This window comes from Salvelinus sp. IW2-2015, linkage group LG4q.1:29 (genome assembly GCF_002910315.2).
Source record: "Salvelinus sp. IW2-2015 linkage group LG4q.1:29, ASM291031v2, whole genome shotgun sequence".
NCBI lineage: Eukaryota > Metazoa > Chordata > Actinopteri > Salmoniformes > Salmonidae > Salvelinus > Salvelinus sp. IW2-2015.
Window position 1 is genome coordinate 86,556,054 of NC_036842.1, and position 24,890 is coordinate 86,580,943.

General features: G+C 40.1%; 1 protein-coding gene across 1 annotated transcript; it reads right to left on the minus strand.

Moving 5' to 3' along the window:
* Window positions 1–928: 928 nt before the first annotated feature.
* Window positions 929–23,602, minus strand: LOC111962722 (F-actin-capping protein subunit alpha-2). The gene is made up of 10 exons (XM_023986023.2): window positions 23,456–23,602; window positions 12,411–12,474; window positions 9,075–9,126; window positions 8,848–8,911; window positions 3,023–3,229; window positions 2,830–2,909; window positions 2,269–2,347; window positions 2,108–2,179; window positions 1,910–1,972; window positions 929–1,698 (listed from the first exon to the last, which is right to left on the minus strand). Exons 1-10 carry the CDS (start codon window positions 23,585–23,587, stop codon window positions 1,558–1,560), a joined length of 954 nt encoding a protein of 317 aa, XP_023841791.1. The 5' UTR covers window positions 23,588–23,602; the 3' UTR covers window positions 929–1,557.
* Window positions 23,603–24,890: the final 1,288 nt, after the last annotated feature.

A 24,890-nucleotide genomic window follows, 5' to 3' on the forward strand; every position in this document is an offset into this window, starting at 1 on the left:
CCTGTAAAATTCTCAGTGTTTCTGGGACTATAATACCATGCCCTGTTTTTACTGTATGATCATGTGTATAGCTATTGTTCAATACTTTGAAAATATAAAAACTTGATTTATTTGATAACACAAACATTTTTTTTAATTGTATTAAAATTTGTCAACAAACCATACAGTGTTTATGCACACCACTTGCTGATTACCTGACAATCTTTCACCTTTTTAATTAAAATTAAATCAGACTGCATTCAGAGTAAATACCGTTTTATAATGAAGTTAGGGCTCCTCCCCCTCATCAATATGGGGGAATACGTGCCAGTCAGCCAAGTTATCTTTCAGGTGTAGTGTATCTTGAATTCAGCTGCTTTGAGGATTCCCCGTTTTATGTTCAATACTGTACTCAAAACGGTAGTCATATACTACATTGTATGTTTGCCCTTGAGCCTCTATCTATAAATTKATCTGTTGTCATTTTTAGCATCACATAAACTGATTTACTAAAGTTTTTTGATCTACTCTGTCATGTGGTCAATGTGTGCACATTTATGTAACTTAGATATGAGMGATTTGAATTAAAGTGTAAAGTGAAAAACCTACACAGAAGCCACATTCCAGGCTACCAACATAGTCATGACTGAATTACAATTAATCAAGGAAATAAATGACCAAACCATCAGACAAGGATGTTTAATACAGGTATATATTACAATGTGCCATGTTATAAGTCAGATCTGTTTTAATAAAAAAATAAGCATTGGGGGAGAACGTGATACTTTTACCTTTTATTGTAAATTTAAATTCAACATTATCCACATTTACTAGCAATTAAAGASTTGTTAATTAAGCGTGTCAAGTTATCAGTTTTTCTCCTTTTTTGCTAAATGAACATTCAGTTCAGAAGTCAGGGAGTTAAACTGCAGTTTAGCCAGGAGGGTCGCAAGCTTGAGATGTTCACGTATGAGGCAAACCGTGGGGAGAGTACCAATATGAAGTGTAACAAGAACCTTGAGTGGTCGACATTGGCAAAGGTGACTAACCGCTTGTGCAAAAGATGTCATTATGATGTCATAAAAGTACGAGCAATTGAACACGACTGAGGGACTCTTTACAGTATGAGACAGTAACCGTGTTGTACAGTAGAGGATTCTCTTATCCTGTATTTGCCAATAAAGTCCTACTCTAAATATATTTTACAGTGATACTCCTCAAAAAATAATAGTTTCATCATTACAATTGGAATTGTTTTTCTTTGGGTCAAAGAAAAGGTGTGGGCTCACCACCATATTAATAAATATTTCACATACATTGAGACGTATTATGCTCCACCCTCTCCTTTATGTACTACGTCGTCCTCCACATCCTATTTTGCCAATAATAATAATTTCATGATTATCATCTATGTATTATACAGATTATGTTTTTAACAGTGTCTGTATAAAAGCATTCATAAAAGTAGACTTTTTTTCAGTGAGACCAAACCTTTTTTTGCCCCCCATTAATCTAATTTGTACAAAGACAATACAACAATCCAGTCATGCAATGTTGGGGTTTTCCATTTTGTTTGTTTTAAGCGTTCTGCATCTCCTTGCCGATCTTGTAGCTCAGGATCTTGTTCCAGTCGATCTTGGTGCGCGTCACGGGAAGCTGGCGGCGCAAGGCTTTGAAAGTGGTGTCCGACATGGTTTGGTAATTCTCGTTGATGGCAGTCTGGCGGGGTAAGAGAGGAGAGGGAAATTCATTTGGGCTGTCACAATAAGAACCACAATTGACGGTGGTGGTTTCCAGAAACACTTGCCACTAGTTTGCCATCAACATTACTAGTCACAAAATATGATGCTTCAGTTTCTTGTGTTACAAATATTACAACAACTACTTTATAGGCACGTGTCCATATCAAAGCTTTCCCAATCTCACACACCTGGTAGTCGTTCTCTGCAGCCTCAATGATCTTAATGAACTCCTTTGCAGTTGCAGCTTCGTTCTAGTGAAGAGGAACCAAGTGGAAATCAGGAAGTGAAGAGGTTCAAATAATAGATTGTCAAACATACATACTAACGTGCATGTACATGTTTTGACGTGTGTTTTCCACACGTATTCCATTTAGTGATGTACTCACAGAAATGGACATCGACTCCTGGACCTCTTTGTGGCTGACCAGCTGAACGTTGCCGTCTTCATAGTAATGAACCTACAACCAGACCGAGAGTAGTGTGTGATTAGTGTGCGATGGTCTGGAACTCAATTACCTAACACGCAACCATGCGCCCACACACACACCTGGATTTTCATGATGCCGGCCACTTGAGTGGTGGAGGAGCCAATTGTGAATTTCCACTCTGACCTCCAACGTCCGTTCCTTTACAAAGAGAAGAAATTAAGTATTTAGTACGTCTACAAGCTCTCAAAGTGTGTGTTGAGTGTTCTCTCACTCCCCCTCTATCCACTACACAGCAGTCTTTCCTAAGAGGTATCAGATCTTGTACAGAAGCTGTAAGATCATTATACTCAGGGAGCCTTAGGCTCAGTAAAACCGACCGCAAAGAGGATTGGCACGGCCCTTTTRCAATTATATTAACCTGATCAGGGCTGGCTCAACAAGGTAACGGGAGGCCAACAATCTCTAAACCAACAGGCACTGGTTAGCCAAGTAGCGAAAAAAGCAAGCTAAGATGGTGTTTGAACAGTGTTTAGCGCGTAAACCAGACAATAGAAGGTTTGCAGGCTAAACATTTTTGGATTCTGCCTGAAGGGAGTTTGAAGCCATTTACATGACTAGAAATCTAAAATCAAACATACTTCATTCATCTCGCATCTTTAAATTCTAAAGTCCATACATACCAGAAGTTTTTTGGTTGAAACTGATGGCACTCGATACACACGATGATGGTTTGATGTCCGTCTATGGTTTTGCCATAAATCTAAAGGGAGATGACACATTTTCAGTGTACTTAGTTAATTCACATTACATGATAAAATGACAAATTTAACAGCGCAGGATCAAGAAGATGGGTGTTATGCAGCCCAGACGTACGGTGCAGACTCCGCTGGGGTAGTGCTCCTTGACGTAGGCCCGGACAGCACCATCCACAGCACTCCTCCAGCCCTCCATGGCGCCATCCACATCGTGGGGCCGTGGGTCACTGGCCTCCTTCCTCAGGTGGTCAAACTTAAAGGAGATCTTGTTTTTAGGGTCAAGGACTCGCCCATTGCCCAGGTCTCCATGCTCTGTGATTAAGACCTGGAGAGAGATTGAGGGGAGATCCGTAGGAAGGCAAGAAGAGGGAGATAAAAYGGGGAGGAAGAGTTGTGCTCTCCTTTATCACTCTGCCTCTTTTTTCCTGATCATCAGCGCATTCGGAAAGTATTCAGACCCCTTGACTTTTTCCACCTTTTGTTACAACCATATTCTAAAATAGATTCAATCATTTTTTTCATCCCTCAATCTACACACAATGACAAAGCAGGTCTCCATTTTTTWAAATCCCCCCAATAAAAATATACATACACACTACTGTTCAAAAGTTTGGGGTCAATTAGAAAATGTCCTTGTTTTTGAAAGAAAAGCACATTTTTTGTCCATTAATATATAAAATTGTTCAGAAATACAGTTTAAACATTGTTATAAATGACTATTGTAGCTGGAAATGCCAGATTTTTCATGGAATATCTACATAGGCCCATTATCAACAACCATCACTCCTGTGTTCCAATGACACGTTGTGTTATCTAATCCAAGTTTATCATTTAAAGGCTAATTGATCATTAGAAAACCCTTTTGCAATTATGTTAGCACAGCTGAAAACAGTTGTCCTGATAAAAMAAGCAATAAAACTGGCCTTCTTTAGACTAGTTGAGTATCAGCATTTGTGGGTTTCGATTACAGGCTCAAAATGGCCAGAAACGAAGACCTTTCTTCTGAAACTCATCAGTCTATTCTTGTTCTGAGAAATGAAGGCTATTCCATGCGAGAAATTACCAAGAAACTGAAGATCTCATACAGCGCTGTGTACTACTCCCTTCACAGACCAGCGCAAACTGGCTCGAACCAGAATAGAAAGAGTGGGAGGCCCCGGTGCACAAATGAGCAAAAGGACAAGTACAGTGTCTAGTTTGAGAAACAGATGCCTCAAGTGCTCAACTGGCAGCTTCATTAAATAGTACCTGCAAAACACCAGTCTCAAAAACAACAGTGAAGAGGCGACTCTGGGATGCTGGCCTTCTAGGCAGAGATCCTCTGTCCAGTGTGTGTTCTTTTGCCCATCTTAATCTTAATTTTTATTGGCCAGTCTGAGATATGGCTTTTTAATTGCAACTCTGCCTAGAAGGCGAGCATCCCGGAGTCACCTCTTCACTGTTGAGACTGGTGTTGTGTGTACTATTTAAAGAAGCTGCCAGTTGAGGACTTGTGAGGCATCTGTTTCTCAAACTAGACACTAATGTACTTGTCCTTTTGCTCATTTGTGCACCGGGGTCTCCCACTCCTATTCTGGTTAGAGCCAGTTWGCGCTGTTTTGTGAAGGGAGTACAACATTTACAACATTAACAATGTCTACACTATATATATTTCTGATCAATTTCATGTTATTTAATGGAAAAAGTGATTCTCTTTCAAAAACAAGGACATTTCTAAGTGACTCCAAACTTTTGAATGGTGGTCGTAAAATAATCACACACACACACACACACACACACACACACACACACACACACCTTATATAAATACTTAAGTATTTAGCTCGGGTGCATCCTGTTTCCATTGATTATCCTTGAGATGTTTCTACCTATGGTAAATTCAATTGATTGGACATGATTTGGAAAGGCACACACACACACACACCTGTCTAAATAAGGTCCCATAGTTGACAGTGCATGTCAGATCAAAATCCAGGCCATGAGGTCGAAGGAATTGTCCGTAGAGCTCCAAGAKAGGATTGTGTCGAGGCACASKTCTGMGGAAGGGTACCAAAACATGTCTGCAGCAGTGAAGGTCCCCAAGAACACAGTGGCATCCATCATTCTTAAACAGAAGAAGTTTGGAACCACCAAGACTCTTCCTAGAGCTGGCTGCCAATCCAAACTGAGCAATCYGGGGAGAAGGGCCTTGGTCAGGGAGGTGACCAAGAACCCGATGGTCACTCTGACAGAGTTCCAGAGTTCCTCTGTGGAGATGGGAGAACCTTCCAGAAGGCCAACCATCTCTGCAGCACACCCAAATCAAGCCTTTATGGTAGAGTGGCCAAACAGAAGTCACTCCTCAGTAAAAGGCACATGACAGCCCACTTGGAGTTTGCCAAAAGGCACCTAAAGGACTCTGACCATAAGAAACAAGATTCTCTGGTCTGATGAAACCAAGATTAAACTCATTGGACTGAATGCCAAGCACCAGATCGGGAGGAAACCTGGCACCAGCCAGCCAGCCATGGTGGTGGCAGCTTTATGCTATGGGGATGTTTTTCAGCGGCAGGGACTGGGAGACTAGTCAGGATCGAGGGAAAGATGAACGGACCAAAGCACAGAGATCCTTGATGAAAACCTAGTCCAGAGCGCTCAGGACTTCAGACTGGGGCGACGGTTCACCTTCAATACAGGACAATGATCCTAAGCACTGTCGTGTCTGACTATCATTAAATGTGAAGACAGAATGAGAAAATAACAATGTGTAATTATTATTACGCGATTAAACTAATCATGTAAACTTTAATTACCTAGGAAGTCGGGGCACCATGGGAAAATGTTGAGTCTATTTCCCGAATCGACTCTCCAGAAATGTTCATATCTTATTGAGTACAGTCTTGTATTAATGTATTATTACCTCATCAGTTGTCATTACTGAACGTCGCAAACCCTTAGATATCTGCACGAACCCTAGTATCCATAATGAATCAGCGATACACAAATTAGCTTAGTAAATAAATAATTAACTAACTAAACAAATCACAGAAATACATAAACAAACAATATAGTTATTGGTTACTAACACAATGCATTGATAAGTCCCTACTGGGCTAAACCGTAATGACGTCTTGGTAGAAAATGGAAAGGGGGTGGGGACAAATAAAAAGCGGGAAAGGCTAAATGGATTCACTACACAGAGTTGATAATTATATTCATTGAAATGCTAATCCTTTGCACATGAAAGGCCGCTAATTTGCACATAATTGCAATGTATATATTTACGCCCGTATGTCGTTGTTGTCTTCTCTGTTGGAATCGCCGGTCCGTCTGCTGGAGAGTCCATTCATCATAGAGTTTCTGGTTAACTTCCCCAGAAATCACAATGTCTTTCGTAGTTGTCACTTTCTCAGCGTCTCTGGATAGTGTCTGTTGTAATGGATTCGTCAGGCGTACAGATGGTCGTTACATAGAATAGATGCTTCCGCGGTTGTCGGTATTCTCGTACTAGACTTACGTAATTTCCAGCTGCAGACCAGTAATTCTACGTCTAGGATTTGCTCTTATTCTGTAGTGATTGATAGTCTGAGTTTAACKATTTCCAGCCGAGTAGCCAACGCTACACGCTGTATGGTCTCCGTGGCCTATAAAGTTGTAGTTCTTAACCATTTCAACATGTAGCCACAGCTTCATGCTTTCTGGTCTAATGTAAATTTAGTCGGAAGTGGGTTTTATGCACTTCTGGGAAAAGGGGCGTTCCATGACGTCGATGCAATGTCAATGCTTACGTGGGCGTGGCCACTGATTTGGTTAACTATATGAAAACCTTCTAAATYACAAAATATGGGTTATCACATTACATCTTTTCACAAATAGTTTGTTTAATCACATACCCCATAATTAAGTGTACAAAACCAAAGACACAGTAATGAGTGTTTCCTGTCCTTCATGAGCTCACCAAATGAAACACACTTGTCATGCCTGTCCCTTAAAATGTCCACGGACCACTCGCACATTCTCGAAAATATAAATATTGTTTAGTTATCCAAACTTTTGATGTCCAAGTGTTTCTCCGTGTTCCACAGTTTACATTCCAATCTCGAACACTACAGAGCACAGAGGCAGTATTTTATGARCGCRATAAAACAGTCGACTTCCCGCTCTCCCCCTCTATGAGAGAGAGCACGCTGTAGAGCGGACCCACTGTAACCTGATCCTTCAGATCTTTACAGGAGAGTTAACCTCCTGACGCTAGGGGTCAGATTATTATTATTTATTTTTTTAAATAACGTTCAAGGTAAATGGACTATTTCTCAGGTCCAGATCGTAGAATATGCATATAATTTACAGATTAGGATAGAAAACACTCCAAAGTTTCCAAAACTGTCAAAATGTTGTCTGTGAGTATAACAAAACTGATTCTGCAGTAGAAAACCTGAGGAAATCTAACCCGGAAGTGATTTTTTTATTTTTTTTTATCTGTGTTTCCTGGCCCGTCTTTCTTCCATTTAAAGGGGTATCAACCAGATTCCTTTTCCAATGGCTTCCTCAGGCTGTGACCAGGCTTTAGACATAGTTTCAGGCTTTTATTTTGAAAAAAATAATAATTATTGAATAGGTTACAGTCGAAATATTATCGATTATGTTTGTTAAAAACAACCTGAGGATTGATTATAAAAAAACATTTGACATGTTTCTACGAACATTACGGATACTTTTTGGAATTTTCGTCGAACGGAACGAGGCTTTGGTTTTCTGAACATAACGCTCAACCCAAATGGCATTTTTTTGTTATAAAACTATTATTATCGAACAAAAATAACATTTGTTGTGTAACTGGGAGTCTCGTGAGTGCAAACATCCGAAGATTATCAAAGGTAAGCGATTAATTTTATTGCTTTTCTGACTTTCGTGACCATGCTAATTTGGGGCTAGCTGATGTAGCATTGATTGATACACTCACAAAAGCTTGGATTTCTTTCTCTGTAAAGCATATTTTAAAAATCTGACACGATAGGTGGATTAACAACAAGCTAAGCTGTGTTTTGGTATATTTCACTTGTGATTGCATGATTATAAATATTTTTTGTAATATTTTGCGCCCTGTAATTCAGCGGTTGTTTAGGAAAATTATCCATCAAAAGGGATCCGTAGCGCAGAGAAGTTAAGACATCACAAAGCCAAGACAACATAGTAGTGGCTTCGGGACAAGTTTGAGACAAGTGAGTGGGTGAGTGGCCCAGCCAGAGCCCGATCGAACATCTCTGGAGAGACCTGAAAATAGCTATGCAGCAACGCTCCCCATCCAACCTGACAGAGCTTGAGAGGATCTGCAGAGAAGAATGGGAGAAACTGCCCAAATACAGGTGTGCCAAGCTTGTAGCGTCATACCCAAAACTCGAAGCTGTAATCGCTGTGGCAAAGTACTGAGTAAAGGGTCTGAATATTTATGTAAGTGTGATTTGTTGTATTTGTAATAAGTGAAAAAAAACGATTTAATTAATTTTATAATAAGGCTAACGTATCAAAATGTTGAAAAAGTCAAGGGGTCTGAATACTATCCGAATGCACTGTATTCCTAATACTCATTCTAGTGTGTGCTAACCAGAACATTTATTGGTGTATCATTGAGTTACCTAGGCAACACCACAACCACACTGATCTGGAATAGTACCACCATAGTACTAGAAGAGGAATTATTGTTTGTGTATAAAACATAATACAATCAATATGCAACCAGGCTAATATTCAGTCCATTGAATAAAACATGATCCCTAAGGTGAGTCTGAAGGCACTAGGCTTCATCCCTTTATGTAGTTATTCTCAGAATCCATGACTAGAGCTGTTAATCCCTATTGTGGTTTGTTCCTAATGATACCAGGTCTGGAGTCACTAGCATCTATAGGCTTTGACTGGATAAAGGCTGTGCATGGTGAAATCTGTCTTGTTTCACTGTAGTCCTACCTGTTCGTCATATCTCTCTATTTTCACCGGGGTAAACTGGTCCACGTTGTACTGTGCAAAAGCACTAAAGAAAAAAACACAGAAACAGGTACAAGGTTAATCAGTGCCAATAATGAATTAGTTCCTGGAGAAACAAAGACCTCATCTTTCTAGTTGGTTAATAATGTACTCATTCTGTTGATAGTTTATGACGTGAGCAGACCACGGGTCTATATTTCATCACTTACTGTGCTGCACCTTCCCTGAGCAGATTGTCATTGTTGAGCAGCAATCGTACATCTGTGGGAAGTACAGAACCACACGTCAGAGTTCAGAAACCTACAGCACACAGACACACAGGAGGATTCACATCAAATCACCTCCCTCTTTATCATACATAAACATTCCAGTCACAGGACTAGCATGGGGACAAAACTCACATAGACAGAGAAGGGCAACCAGTGGAGCACAAACACCARTGTAAATACAATTATTTATTTATTTTCCCTTTCATACATCAACTATTTGCACATTACTACAACACTGTACATAGCCAATAATACCATTTGAAATGTCTATTTKTTTTTATGTTGAGTGAAATGTTTACTGTTCACTTTGACTATTTCACTTGCTTCGGCAATGTAAACATGTTTCCCATGACAATAAAGCCCATGAYAGAGAGAAAGCACGAGAAATGTTTATTAATGTTTCCCTTTTGTTAATTGTATATTCCATTTGCTTTGGCAATGTAAACATATGTTTCCCATGCCAATAAGGCCCTTTATATTGAATAGAGAGAGACCAAAAGAGCGAGAGACCGACAGCGAGACCTGGTTCTCAAGAGAAGACAGGCTATGTGCACACTGCCCACAAAATGAGCTGTACTTCCTAACCTTCTGCCAAATGTATAATCAGAGACAACATTTCCCTCAGATTACACAGACCCACAAAGAATTTGAAAACAAATCCAATTTTGATAAACTCCCATATCTATTGGGTGAAATACCACAGTGTGCCATCACAGCAGCTAGATGTGACCTGTTGCCACAAGAAAAGGGCAACCAGTGAAGAACAAACACCATTGTAAATACAATCCATATTTATGTTATTTATTTTCCCTTTTGTACATCGTTACAACACTGTATATATACACACACACATACAATATGACATTTGAAATGTCTTCATTATTTTGATACTTCGTGAGTAATGTTTCCTGTTAATTTATATTTCAGAAGATTTTTTTTTAAACTTTTGTTTATTATCCATTTCACTTGCTTTGGCAATGTAAACATGTTTCCCCATGCCAATAAACCCTTAAGGACCGGACCRTTTTTTTCAATTGTCGCCTGAAATTACATACCCAAATCTAACTGCCTGTAGCTCAGGACCTGTAACAAGGATATGCATATTCTTGATACCATTTGAAAGGAAACACTTTGAAGTTTGTGGAAATGTGAATGTAGGAGACACACACATATTAGATCTGGTAAAAGAAACGTATGTTTTTTTTCTTAGCATTTTCTTTTTTATATATATTTTTTTCCAACATCATCTTTGAAATGCAAGAGAAATGCCATACACATTAAGATAGGAGCCTAGGGGTAACTTAGATTTTGTCCACAAGATGGCAGCGTGTGTGCAAAGTTTCAGACTGATCCAGTGAAGAATTACCTCACTACACAATATTTTGCATCAAGTCAGCCAGGAGTTTGCCCAAATGTGCCAAATTGTTCAATTTATACATTTAAGTACATAACTATAGAGTATATACAAAAATGCTACGGTAATAGCATTGCCGTGATGCGTTTTGTTGTTGTGCACGATCCTCAAACAAWAGCATGGTATTTTTTTRCCTGTAATAGCTACTGTAATTTGGACACTACAMTTAAATTCTTGTTAATCTAAGCTTTCTGCCCATATAAAGACATGTCTATGTCCCGAAAAGTTGGCTGTTGTATACAATGTTTTCTAGTCACATTATCGCATATTGAGCAACAACCGTCCCGGTAAAGGTTCAATTCAAATTGAGAGCCCTAGGATGAAGCTAAACCAGCCATGGCAAGTTCACACACTGTAAAGGGCTGTGAAGTCAAAGAGATGAAGGGGGAAGTGTTGACACTGTGTGTGTGTGTGTGTGTGTGTATGTGTGTGTGTGTGTGTGTGTTGAGCTGTGAAAAGGAGGCACTCCGAGGTGACAAAGCTAATCATGGACGGGGGCAGGAGTATACACGCACACAGCCCTTGGAATTCCCCCTCTAAATAGTCTCTTCAAGCCCCCACTTGTAAGTCACCACTTTAACTGGGAGGCAGTGTTTTACTGTGTGCCAATGTGCTAAATAGTCCATGGTTTTGTCCCTCTCCGGTCGGCCCGTTTGTGTTCATACGCACTGGGCTGAAGCCTCAAGGCAGGGCTGCCCTACTGACCCAGAGAGTCAGGATGTTTCTCAAAATGCATATTACCATGCTCCAAGCACGCAAATTGTCCATATCAAAGTATGCGAAGCACGGAGGGCACTTTGAATGCGTACTCCCGTTTGTACATATTGAAGCATACATCTGACAGTATGCTAAGAAATATTATGCTAAATGTATTGAAATTTGAACTGAAGCAAAAATGAAAATTTTGCCTATTCACATCTCATGTTGCAAGACTACAATATTTTATCTTACATTTACATTTAAGTCATCTTGGTACGTTAATAAATATACAGTGTTAATTTTGGCATGTTTACCTGATCGCAAACCCATAAGTCAATAGGGCTTACTGGCTAGATACTACTGTTAGGTAGCCAGATCGCCACAAAGAATTGGTAACTACAAACGAAAAATGTACATCTACCTTGCATAACATTAGTTTTAGGTCATTTTTGCCTGTATAAATCACTGGCTAGCTAGATTATTACGATACACATATATCTAACTAATAATTATGAAGTAAAACATTTGCATTGAGTACATCTGGTTTTGTCGATTGTTGCCATTGTCCTGGCTGGAAGGTTTAGTGAATGGGGAGGTGCAGCATGAGGTACTACAGTAGGGGGAGTGCTTTCTCAAATGTAATGTTTTATGCGTTCTCCACACTCTCGTCCTCACAAGAACGTACTCCAGAGAACGTCCTGGGAAAATGCACTCGGAGCATGAGTGTGGAGTACGGTAGTATGCATATTGAGAAACATCCTCAGTCTGGCTTTTGTGATGACTCTCTGTCATTCATTCTTTATGTTAGGAGCATAGTGCATGGTCTGATGGGGATTATGGGCCAGCGACTCAGTCTCTCCCTCTCAGAAATGCTCCGCAACAGGCTAGTAGACAACTAGACAGTGCATGTGGGTGTGAGACAGAAATATTGAGATACTGAGAGAGAAGTCTGTTCTGCAGTGTGTGGTTTCGAGATGCGAAGGGTTATCTGTGTCATATCATCTCAAGTGACACGCTCATCAGGATGCTGTGACTGGATGCTCTTCCAGTTATAACTATGGCATTACAGCAGGTAAATTGTGAGTTGTGGCGCTCAGACCAGTATCCTGACTTTGGGCGATAGACACACACATAAACCCCCCCACACACAGACAAACTCTCACCATTGAAAACTTCGTTGAACTCTCCCGGTGGGGCGTGGATGACAAAGTTTGCTGCTATGCGTACCTACAAAACAGCAAGACAGACACTTTAAAGCTGACATCCGCATCACCGGCTTATTTGTTATTGCTTTGTTTATGAAACAGAGGAGCATCATGGTAAAAAAAAAAGAAGAGAAAAAGTGCCTGGTTAGAATCCGGCCCAGTGCTATTTCAGTACACTCATCTATCAAATAAACATACAAAAATGTTATGCATACTCTGCTGTTCTATAGCATGTGCAATAATTTCCAAGGTAAAATAACTCAAATCTGTTTGTTATTTAAAGTAATTTCTTTGTAATGTCACAACGATAGATATCAGGTAGATGTATTTATCCATTTATTGTCATTTGGCTTTGGTTTCACTTGGTTTCAGTAGACAGAGGATCCCCTCTTATCATGATTACGTTAATCAGTTATTAAAAACATTGTCAATAAGGGGAAGTGCGAAACACACAAGCAACCCCTCTAACCCCACCAATGAGAACTGTATTTTCTGTTTCTAAGCCCAAAGCATGGACAAATACAGTGGGTTTACAACCACAATTCTCACTTCTCAGCCACCAGGCACCCAGGGAGTTGTTCTCTCTTCTTAACATAACTGTCTGTCCCCTGCTGCACCACATTTCCTGTTTGGAGGTCACATGTGAAACTGTCAGCGCAGGGCAGGCAGCCCCTCCCTCCTCTGGTGCCCCATGACCATATAAGGGCATGGAAAGGTGCTGAGGAGCCTAGTAGTGAAGTGCACCCCTCCCTCGCTCTGCTAGGGGTAGGCTAGTCTATGTCCCTGTTCCCCACCTCCCCTGGACTGACAMGCTGGGAAAGTGTGCCTCTCCCTGGGGCCCTTATTAGTGGTCTGCATGAGAGCTTTGGTTCCCAGCGCGGCTGCAGATTGATTCTCACTAATGAGTGATGATAGGGTGAAAGCAAGAGAGGTGCTCTGGGATTCTTGTGTGTCTTCATTGCTGCTGGCCTTGCTCTGGGAAAAAATAAAATAAAGTGTTCATTGCTACAATGGAGCCATTTGGATCAGGGCTCCCTTATTATGCTTCAGAGCAAAGTAAACACACGTTCCCGTAGTGGCGCTGCAGTGTTATCTGCTATGCTCAGTTTAAACTAGCTGAGGACCGCTCAACAGAGTTGATAACTGGTCACGCGATTTGCTAGCAACAACATGGAGTCACCATCAGTCAATACTGGTAAAAATGTTACATTCTGGAAATGCTTACCTTTACAACTCATTCTGCAGGGTGCTGAAATTCATACTTTTAATAAAACTTAGAATACAACTGACTTTTTCCTAATTGGTGTTGCTCAACTGGAGACGTAACTTAGCTGCCTTGATGTACTACGTAAACAGATTCAATTGGCACAAATTYGGAAATAGTCGGTGATTGTATTCAAAAGTTTAATAGTATGAATTTCAGCACCCTGCGGAAGAACTGTAGTTGTACAGATTAAACATAGGTAAATGTAAGCATTTTAACATTTAAAATCTGTCGTTCTGCCCCTGAACAAGGCAGTTAACCCACTGTTCCTTGGCCATTATTGTAAATAAGAATGTTCTGAACTGACTTGGCTAGTCAAAAGGTTTAAAAAATAAAATAAAAATTGTCGCTAGCAAATAACGCGATCAGTTATCAATACTCAACTCCGCCTCGATATAACAGAGTTGAGCTTTCCTCAGCTACATGTACACTCAACTCTGCTCTTATAGCCTAGCATCGTGAGATGCTGTGCCCTTTTATTTCACTGCTACTCTTAGTCAGGTCTATATTGTAAGAGAATTTCGTCTTAAAATGTAGTGACACTAACACAAGACGTCTGTTGGACGCAGTGTTGCCAACTAATTTTCAGGGTAAGTTGCTAGAGGCAGGTTGATTTGTTGCTAAAATGACGTTGTGATGTCATTGCGTGATAACGTAAAACTGCGTCATTACGTAGAATACACAATAACGTTACTTAAATTGACTGGCCATCTCGGCAAAAAATATGATTTGACATTTGTTGAGGTACAGACTCCCACTCTTTTCTGTACAATTTGGATTGAGACATGTTGATTGATGTTGTAAGTTCTATTCAAGATCAAACATTCGTGACCAACTATATTCATTTGGCTCTTAGAACCCATACTACTGCTGCTGCAGTCAGCCATCAATGATTTGCAATTTACTGAAATTGCTGCTGGCCTTCTGCTGACGTCACTCACAATGCACTTTTGCAGCCACAACGTGTTTTGTGACTGAGTGTGWGACAGAGAAAATCGTTTTTGTGTCATTTAGAAGGAAAATACGTGCATTTTAGCGTTTGAGTCACTTTTCAAAAGTTGCTAAAAGTTCAAAATACATTTTTAAAAGTAGCTAAATTTGTTGCTAGGTGCTGTTTGAAAAWAAAGTTGCCAGGTTAGTCTGACAAGTTGCTAAATCTAGCAACAAAATTGCTAAGTTGGCATCACTGGTTGTGCATGAATAAAATACATGATGCACTTAAATTAGGACTCTATTTGGGTGATTCTCATTAAACTTATTTAAACCATGTCAGTAGTTAGTTACTAAACCATGGTCCATGATGCAGCTGTTTCACCAGCTGACTTCCTGGTTAAAAATGGGCTCAATAAATGACTATCAATTCAGTGTAATTCACTGGCCCATAATAATAATAATAATATCATAATCACTTGGCCATCTTTATTCTTTAACAGAGTGTGTGTGTCATAACAGGAGACAATGCAGGTATTGTTCAGACAGAGCAAACACACTAACTGTTCTTCCACATTATATCACAACTTTATTGAATTGAAACTGATTTACTGAAGTGAGAAGTGGTAAGAGGCATGCTGGGATTGCTTTGAGGGTCTTTTTGCACCCCACCATAGTGAWGATCAAGGAGTCGGACTAGGTGAGACTGAAGAGAGGAAGGCTAGAAGTTAGCCAGCTGACCTGACAGTGACAGAGGTAGCCTGGACAAGGGGGGTACTGGTGTCACCTCAGTAGGGCTAGCCTGAAAAAGCCTCTGAAGGAAATTGACAGACTTGTGACACTCACTTTAAATCTGACAGCTAATGATAATACCATTCAAAGCTAAAAGGGTAAGTGGAGTGGTCATGTTTCATTGAGTGCTACTGTCTACCCTGCAGTAACATCAGTAGAAACGAGAAGTGAGGAAAGGACCAACCATTACTTGGATACTTCGTATGTTRAGTAAAGGCCTACTGCCTCATATGGCTGCAGCATGACAATCTAGTAGACGACATTTAAACTGAAATCACTTGGCGTCAGAGACAAAAATAATTCATCAAGACTATCTGAATAACTACACTATTAGGCAAACACTGATGGTGGCAACCTTTATAGATATTTGCCATGTCCTTTATTASAGATGCTGCTGTGTCTCTGACTAACTGGCTGTTTGGTGTGAGAGAGCTGGAGCTGTCGTGTCCACAGAATTAAATACTTGATCTTGTGACGCTAGGTTTGGATCACACCCACTCCCAGGCACACACACACAATGAGGTCATTTCACAGGAACACTGAGAACAGACCGGCTCCAAGAAGGATTTTGTTTTTGACACTTCCATCAACTCCCAACAAAGGACTTAAATCATCTTGTTTCAAATTTGGCCATGGAATTAGACACCCACCCTACTCGCTATAATCTTATAAAACACACTTTGGCCTAGACGATAGCCTAACACATTCACAAAGCCATGCATAAGTACACACACACACACACACACAGAGAGAGACCCCCTGCAGGAGCCTAGTGTTTGTAAGCTCCTGGGCAGACAGTCACCAGCTGTTCTCTCTGTGTTCTCTATCCTCCAGTGATGCGTTTCCCCACATTCACACTCCCAGGAGCATCTGTTATTCCAAAACACACAACTCTAGAGCACCGTCCCTAATCCCAGAATCACACTTCTTATCAGGACACTCCAGAACCCTAAACCATGAGGGAGGAGGTAGGGGTGTATCTGGCCTGCAGGCATCCTATAGATGTATACTCCAGGGGACTAAATCCTCCATCCTGGCACCTCTCCATATTTGTGATATATGAATAGGCACCTTGAGCACAGTACAACTAGAAAAACAATACATGGGTAGCCAGCATAGGGTCTTCTGTCCTGTCACAACCATTGAGGCGATGAGAAGAATAGCCACAAATAAAGAAGATAATCATCCCCATAATGTCCCTGGAAGTAACTTGACCAGAACCTCTAAAATAAAAAAATGGGGCAAAGGACACAAACACACATCTACCATTGAGCTGTTTATAGTCACTCTTCCACAAATCTTCATCTTTGAACAACTTGAGACCAGTGACATTCTAGCCCTTGGTCTTGTTACGGTTAGTTTGACAAATGCAGATAGTGTTTCCCTTACCAATACTACTGCCCGACGCCTAAACAAATTCACAATTAGGCTAGTTCATTCTTGTTTCAACTGAATGTTATTGCGGTTTTAGGGCCCTATAAAATGTTTTATTTTTTGCCTGATTCCATTGTGTTTTTCCAGGTTTCTGTTTAAAGATAAAAGCTAAAAATATCACACTTTTAATAGAAAAACAAATAAATGTAATGTTCTAAGTCCACAATAATGCTTAAACCACATCAGGACACCACTTGAGGTCTGGGAAAAATCTAAGACATTTTGAAATGAGGTTGTATTGTTTGGTTAGTGGTGTTTCTATAGCACTCATGTGATTGCAGAGTTTCCAAAATAAATGACCACTGGATTGTAGAAAATGATATTCTGCCAGGTAGGTCTAGGCTACATTGTAGTTAACATTTAAATTGAGAAGGTTTTTGGGAAGCCTTTCCATCTACCAGCAGACAGTTATCATTAGCATTGTCGTTAACGGCTACACAAGGTGTAGACTAGACATACGCACGACACACAGACAGGGGCATCCCTGTGCTCTTTCAGAAAGTTGCAGCAAAATACAAATCACGGGTTCATTTTGTTCATGTCTTATGATTAACTTGGGTAAATTAATGGATTTTCGAAAAAGTTCAATACATTTAGTTCTCCGCAATGCAGATTGTATAGGGCCCTACTGTTTGCACTGCAGGCCTGACTGTTGCTTTGGGCTGGGGGAGCTAAAGCACCCTGCTGCCAAGATAAGAGATCCAGAAGCAACACAGCAAATAGATTGTGAACACTTTGGAATAAACAGATCTTCTGTATTCCACCCCAGAGTCATACTGTAGCAGGCCCAGGCTATATGTGGAGCTGTTTGTACACTGAATAGCACCACCAGGGTTGTTTCTCCTGCACATCCAAATCTATCACAGCAGGGAAGACACGTACAGACAAGAGAAGTGTTCCTTAGGCCCTGCATTCTTCACAAACACACACACAGGAGAAGTAGGCCAATACTACAGAAATCATGATGTTTACTGTGTGGCTGTAAGTCCAGCCATGATAACCATGGTTTGTTTATTAGAGTAGGCTACTTGACAACAATCTCCTGTAAAAAGTCAAAGATTACTTTGTCATTTAGCCTAACACCCAAACATTGTTCTCAGTTTCAAAGTAAGCCATGTTAAAATGGCTGAGGTTTAAAATAGTCACTAAAAGTCAGGGTGGAGCAGACACTTGCAGACAGTGATACAGTGGTCAAGTAGATATATGAGGGTGACACCAGAGAGACAGCCCTGGGGCTGGGCAGTTATATCTGTAGTTTGCAAGCTCGATTGCTACTGGCTCTGTGAGGCTGCACTTAACCTTCCCATATGAACCCATCTATAGGCAATCTTCGAGCCCACTCACTGAGCTAGGCGTACATAGTAGAGGTCGACCGATTAAATCGGAATGGCCGATTAATTAGGGCCGATTTCAAGTTTTCATAACAATCGGAAATCTGTATTTTTGGACACCGATTTGGCCGTTTTTTATATTTTTTTACACCTTTATTTATTCTTTATTGAACTAGGCAAGTCAGTTAAGAACCCATTCTTATTTTCAATGATGGCCTAGGAACGGTGGGTTAACTACCTCGTTCAGGGGCAGAACGACAGATTTTTACCTTGTCAGCTCGGGGGATTCAATCTTACAACCTTACAGTTAACTAGTCCAACGCTCTAACCACCTGATTACATTGCTCTCCACGAGGAGCCTGCCTGTTACGCGAATGCAGTAAGTCAAGGTAAGTTGCTAGCTAGCATTAAACAATCAATCATAATCATTAGTTAACTACACATGGTTGATGATATTACTAGTTTATCTAGCGTGTCCTGCGTTGCATATAATCGATGTGGTGCGTATCGTTGKTCCAATGTGTACCTAACCATAAACATCAATGCCTTTCTTAAKATCAATACACAGAAGTATATATTTTTAAACCTGCATATTTAGCTAAAAGAAATGCAGGCAATATTAACCAGGTGAAATTGTGTCACTTGTCTTGCGTTCATTGCACGCAGAGTCAGTGTATATGCAACAGTTTGGGCCGCCTAATTTGACATAACATTGAAGGTTGTGCAATGTAACAGGAATATTTAGAGTTATGGATGCCACCCATTAGATAAAATACGGAACGGTTCCGTATTTCACTGAAAGAATAAACGTCTTGTTTTCGAGATGATAGTTTCCGGATTCGACCATATTAATGACCTAAGTCTCATATTTCTGTGTGTTATGTTATAACTAAGTCTATGATTTTATAGAGCAGTCTGACTGAGCGATGGTAGGCAGCAGCAGGCCCGTAAGCATTCATTCAAACAGCACTTTCGTGCGTTTTGCCAGCAGCTCTTCGTTGTGCTTCAAGCTTTGCGCTGTTTATGACTTCAAGCCTATCAACTCCCGAGATTAGGTTGGTGTAACCGATGTGAAATGGCTAGCTAGTTAGCGGGGTGCGCGCTAATAGCGTTTCAAACGTCACTCGCTCTGAGACTTGGAGTGGTTGTTCCCCTTGCTCTGCATGGGTAACGCTGCTTCGAGGGTGGCTGTTGTCGATGTGTTCCTGGTTCGAGCCCAGGTAGGAGCGAGGAGAGGGACGGAAGCTATACTGTTACACTGGCAATACTAAAGTGCCTATAAGAACATCCATATAGTCAAAGGTTAATGAAATACAAATGGTATAGAGAGAAATAGTCCTATAATTCCTATAATAACTACAACCTAAAACTTCTTACCTGGGAATATTGAAGACTCATGTTAAAAGAACCACCAGCTTTCATATGTTCTCATGTTCTGAGCAAGGAACTTAAACATTAGCTTTCTTACATGTCACATATACTTTCTTCTCCAACACTTTGTTTTTGCATTATTTAAACCAAATTGAACTTGTTTCATTATTTACTTGAGGCTAAATTGATTGTATTGATGTATTATATTAAGTATAAATAAGTTCATTCAGTATTGTTGTAATTGTCATTATTACAAATAAATAAAAAATATATTTTTATTAAAATACATAAAAATTAAAAATAAGTTAAAAAAAAAAATAAAAATAAATAAAAAATCGGCCGATTAATCGGTATCGGCTTTTTTTGGTACTCCAATAATCGGTATCGGCGTTAAAATCATAATCGGTCGACCTCTAGTACTCGAAAGCCTTCTATGCCATTAGGCTAGCCACATTGTTGCAATTGCTGGGCTCTGAAAGACAAACCACTGCATTGTCTCTAGCTAAGGCTTTTCCATGGTACGCTCTGGCACTTTGAGCAAGTTCAACCCTCACTTGGGTATATCAACACAGACTGGCATTTTAAAAGATGACATGTACGCAACTTCACATCTGGCAGTGCTAAGAAACAGCGGTAGGATACGATACGTTCAGCAGCATCTCTTTAGTGGAGCGCAAACAGACTAATGCCAATCTCCTCTGATGCGCGTCTCTGCCGTAACAAGGAAGCTGGCAGGCCTGCCACGTAAGGGCACTTAAGGAAAAAATGGCTTGACGACTATGGCGTTGACTCTTCCTTCCTAATCATTTAAATGTAGACTTTGTTTGTTCAAATGTTCACTAAAACCCAGAGGGGCAACTCTGTCTTCCCAATATCACAGTATGTTAATGGTTAGGAAAGCCGAATCTGGAAAAGCAATCCACCCCAAGAAATAAAGATCAGTCCCTAGCAGCAAATATAATATAAGGTCTCACAAAGTTTGTCCATTTGGTTATTTTTAAAAAAGGACTTGTTATGACTTTTGCATCTACACCATGGCAGCTGTTTCCTGACAGCTAGCTGGCTGTCAAGGGATGTGAGATAACGAGACAAGGCAAGTGTCAAAACACACATTAATGCATCACATTAATGCTCATTAGCTCCTCGACACAGTACCTTTAGAAAGTATTCACACACCTTGACTATTTCCACATTTTGTTGCATTACAGCCTGAATTTAAATGGATTAATTTACATTTGTCACTGGTCTATACACAATACCACAATGTCAAAGTAGAACTAGATTTTTTGAAGTTGTTTAAAAAATATAAAGACTGATTGGCTTGAGACAATAAGTATTCATTCCCTTTTATGGCAAGCCTAAATCAAAAATGTGCTTAACAAATCACATAAGTTGCATGGACCCTGTGTGCAATAGTGTTAACATGAATGACTACCTCATCTCTGTACTCCAAACACCCAATTATCTGTAAGGTCCCTCAGTAGAGCAGCGAATTTAAAACACAGATTCAACCACAAATACCAGGGAGGTTTTACAATGCCTCGCAAAGGACACCTATTGGTAGATAAGTACAAATAAAGCAGATATTGAATATCCCTTAGACATGGTGAAGCTATAAATTACACTTTGGATGGTGGATCAATACACCCAGTCATTACAAAGATACAGGTGTCCTTCCTAATCAGCTGCCGGAGAGTATGAAAACCGCTCAGGGATTTCACTAGGAGGCCAAGGGTGACTTTAAAACAGTTACAGAGTTCAATGGCTGTGGATAGGAGAAAACTGAGATGGATCAAACATTTGTTATCCAAATACTAACATAATTTGACAGAATGCCTGTACAGAATACAAATATTCCAAAACATGCATCCTGTTAGCAAAAAGGCTCTAAATACTGCAAAAAATGTGGTTTTCTTGTTTGAAATACAAAGTGTTTATGTTTGGGGGAAATCATACACCGCTGGTATCACTCTCCATATTTTTCAAGCATAGTGGTGGCTCATGTTATAGGTAGCTTATAAATCATTAAGGACTGGGGTTTTCAGGATAAAAAAAAGAAAACAGAATTGAGCTAAGCCCAGGCAAAATCCTAGAGGAAAACCTGGTTCAGTCTTTCCCACAGACACTGAGATTAATTCACCTTTCAGCAGGAAAATAACCTAAGGCCACATTTTTTATGTAACCTTTATTTTAATAGGCAAGTCAGTTAAGAACAAATTCTTATTTAACAATGAAGGCCTACCGGGGAACACTGCTTGTTCAGGGTGCAGAGTAACAGATTTTTATCTTGTCAGCTTCGGGATTCGTTCGCAACCTTTAGGTTAATGGCCCAACGCTCTAACCACTAGGCTACCTGCCGCCCTACACTGGAAGTCTACACTGGAGTCGCTTATCAAGAAGACTTGAATGTTCCTGAGTGGCCGAGTTACAGTTTTGACTTAAACCTACTTGAAAATATATGGCAAGACCTGAAAAGCAATCAAGCAATGATCAACAACACAATTTAACAGCGTTTAAAGAGACTCACAGCTGTAATCGCGGCAAAAGGTCCTACAAAAATGTACGCAGGGTGTGACTACATATTTATGTTTTTTGAAATGTATGGAAATGAACTACATGTTTCAACTTTGTCATTATGGGGTATTGTGTAAGAAGGGTGAAGAAGATCTATTTAACCCATTTTGAATTCAGGCTGTAACAACAAAATGTGGAATATGTCGGTGGTATGAATACTTTCTGAAGGCACGTCTTTAGATAAATTCAATTGAGACACTAGAACAGCTGGTTGGCTTGCTGAAAGAGTTTCCCTAGCATGAGAAGACTTGAATGCAAAATACATGGCCTAAATAGCATTACTTGTGTTGTATTCGTACTACCTGACAACAGTGATGCACTGTAGCTAACGTTAGCTAGCTAAAATATGTGTGGGGATATCATGAGTGAAGCCAGCTAGACTTTAAGTTGTGGTTTACTGGGTCGGGTGTGGGGGGGACCTGACAGTACTGGAAATGTTATGTTACATCTCGGCGACATATGGTGGCTCAGRCCTTACACTCAACCCACAATAATTAACGTGCTAGCATGATTAGCTAATGTCTGTGASTGATGGGGAAGAGGGAGCCACACCCATTGGACGATGCCCTGTCAAAATCCTAATAAACTTCTGACCTTAAGATGTTGTGGACAAACTAGTTGAAGATGAATAATGTTGAACATTGATCTGAAGTAATTTATTGTGCAGTGTGGTGGTTAATTTACTGCTATTCCTTTTAAGGAAATGAYAATGTACAGCCAACCCGCGATACTGTTGTCATCTCAGTTTAGCTAGCTTTCTAGTGACAATGATATCATGCTAGCCAGCTTGGCTTTGCAATATTTAAATCCGAGATTCAACACTAGTCATATCCGTCACACACAAACAGCAGTAAATTGCACATGACCAGTATATCGTGCAACAAATACAGAACACTAACAGGGCGTGTAGAGATCGAGGTGGAGACTTGCTTAAACGTTATCTGCTCATTCGTGAGAAGTTGAAGACATGATCACACAAAGCGACAAAGAAACAAATTACAGCACAGCGTTGGTTACAAGATTCACGATTGGGGGGGGGTGAGATGTTAGCGTTGGTTTATTTGTTATACGCTGCATGGTTCCTATTTCAGAGATAGGACCGTACAAGGAGTCTCCATTTGAGATTCGCAAAGGAGCGGAAGTTAGGCAGAGGCTGCCGAGCTAAAAATATAGACTAGCAGAGCGAGAAATCGCGGTTTGTTTATACAGCGTTTATGCACAGTAGAGTAATATTTTTAATAAACGCACACATACCTACATTATATCATATGTCATCCAATCAAGAGATGCTAAAAATGGCATCTTACCTTCTCCTCATCAGATAACTGCTCTTCATGATCCGCCATCTTTTCTTCCGGCACCACCAGCTTGTAGAAGCCACATATGACGTCATCAAATGGGAGGATTCCCACAATTTCGGCAACAAATGCCGCATTCATATCCTAGTCAGAACTACGAAACTCGGACATTTCCGACTGATTAATTTTTMAACGCGGCACGTGTATATCTACAACCAGTTAGCAAGTTGGAAATATCAGAGTTTTCCAATTCTGACTAGTAAATGAACGCGACAATATTAGTTGCTTTTGATTGGTGTGCAGGCCTATTAAAAACTGTATGTCGCTTCACCAATCAGGGATGAATTGTTYTTGATAAGCAGTGTAGTCCTCCTTTGTTAAGTGTTTTGAACATACAGCCCATGGCTTTGAAAGGTTTGGAAAAACTAAATGGCATTCAAATAACAGCTGTAAATTGTATTGCACTTTTATAAGTGTCTTAAAAGTGCTAAATTAGAATGGATTATCTGTCAAATTTCCACGATTTTACTGAGATACAGTTCTTWTAAGGAAATCAGTCAATTRAAATAAATGCATTAGGCCATAAATTATGGATTTCACATGATTGGTAATACAGATATGCATCTGTATACACCTTTAAAAAAAAAAAAAATTAAGTAGGGGAGTGGATCAGAAAACCTCATGCATCACAACACATCTCCTTCGCATGGAGTTGATCAGGCTGTTGATTGTGGCCTGTGGAATGTTGTCCCACTCCTCTTCAATGGCTGTGCAATGTTGCTGGATATTGGCGGGAACTGGAAGAGCTGTTTTACACGTTGATCCAGCACATCCCAAGAGCACACATCTCCAGCGTGCCAGTGGCCATCGAACATGAGCATTTGCCCACTGAAGTCGGTTATTTTAGTGGCCTTTTATTGTCCCCAACACAAGGTGCATTTGTGTAATGATCGTGCTGTTTAATCTGCTTCTTGATATGCCACACCTGTCAGATGGGTGGATTATCTTGGCAAGGAGAAATGCTCACTAACAGGGATGTAAACAAATTTGTGCACAAAATATGAGACAAATATGCTTTTTGTGCATATGGAACATTTCTGGGATCTTTCATTTCAGCTCATGAAACATGGGACCAACACTTTACATTTTGCGTTTATATTTTTGTTCAGTATATTCAGTGGCAACCCTTTATTTTGAGCCCCACCTGTTTAGCAAAAAAATATATAATAAAAAAATCTAGATATTTTGGCATTAATACATGTCACAAATCAGTTAGCAAACAATGTCATTTAAAAAAAAAAATTTTAGTTAATAAAGCCACATACAAACATTGTTTCTTTTTTGCTTTCTTGAGTAAGAAGCCTCCAAAATGCAGGTGTATCAGCCTAGATCAGCGCTTTCTGTGGTGCTGGGGCAGCAAGCGGAAAATACAGAGCGTAGGGGT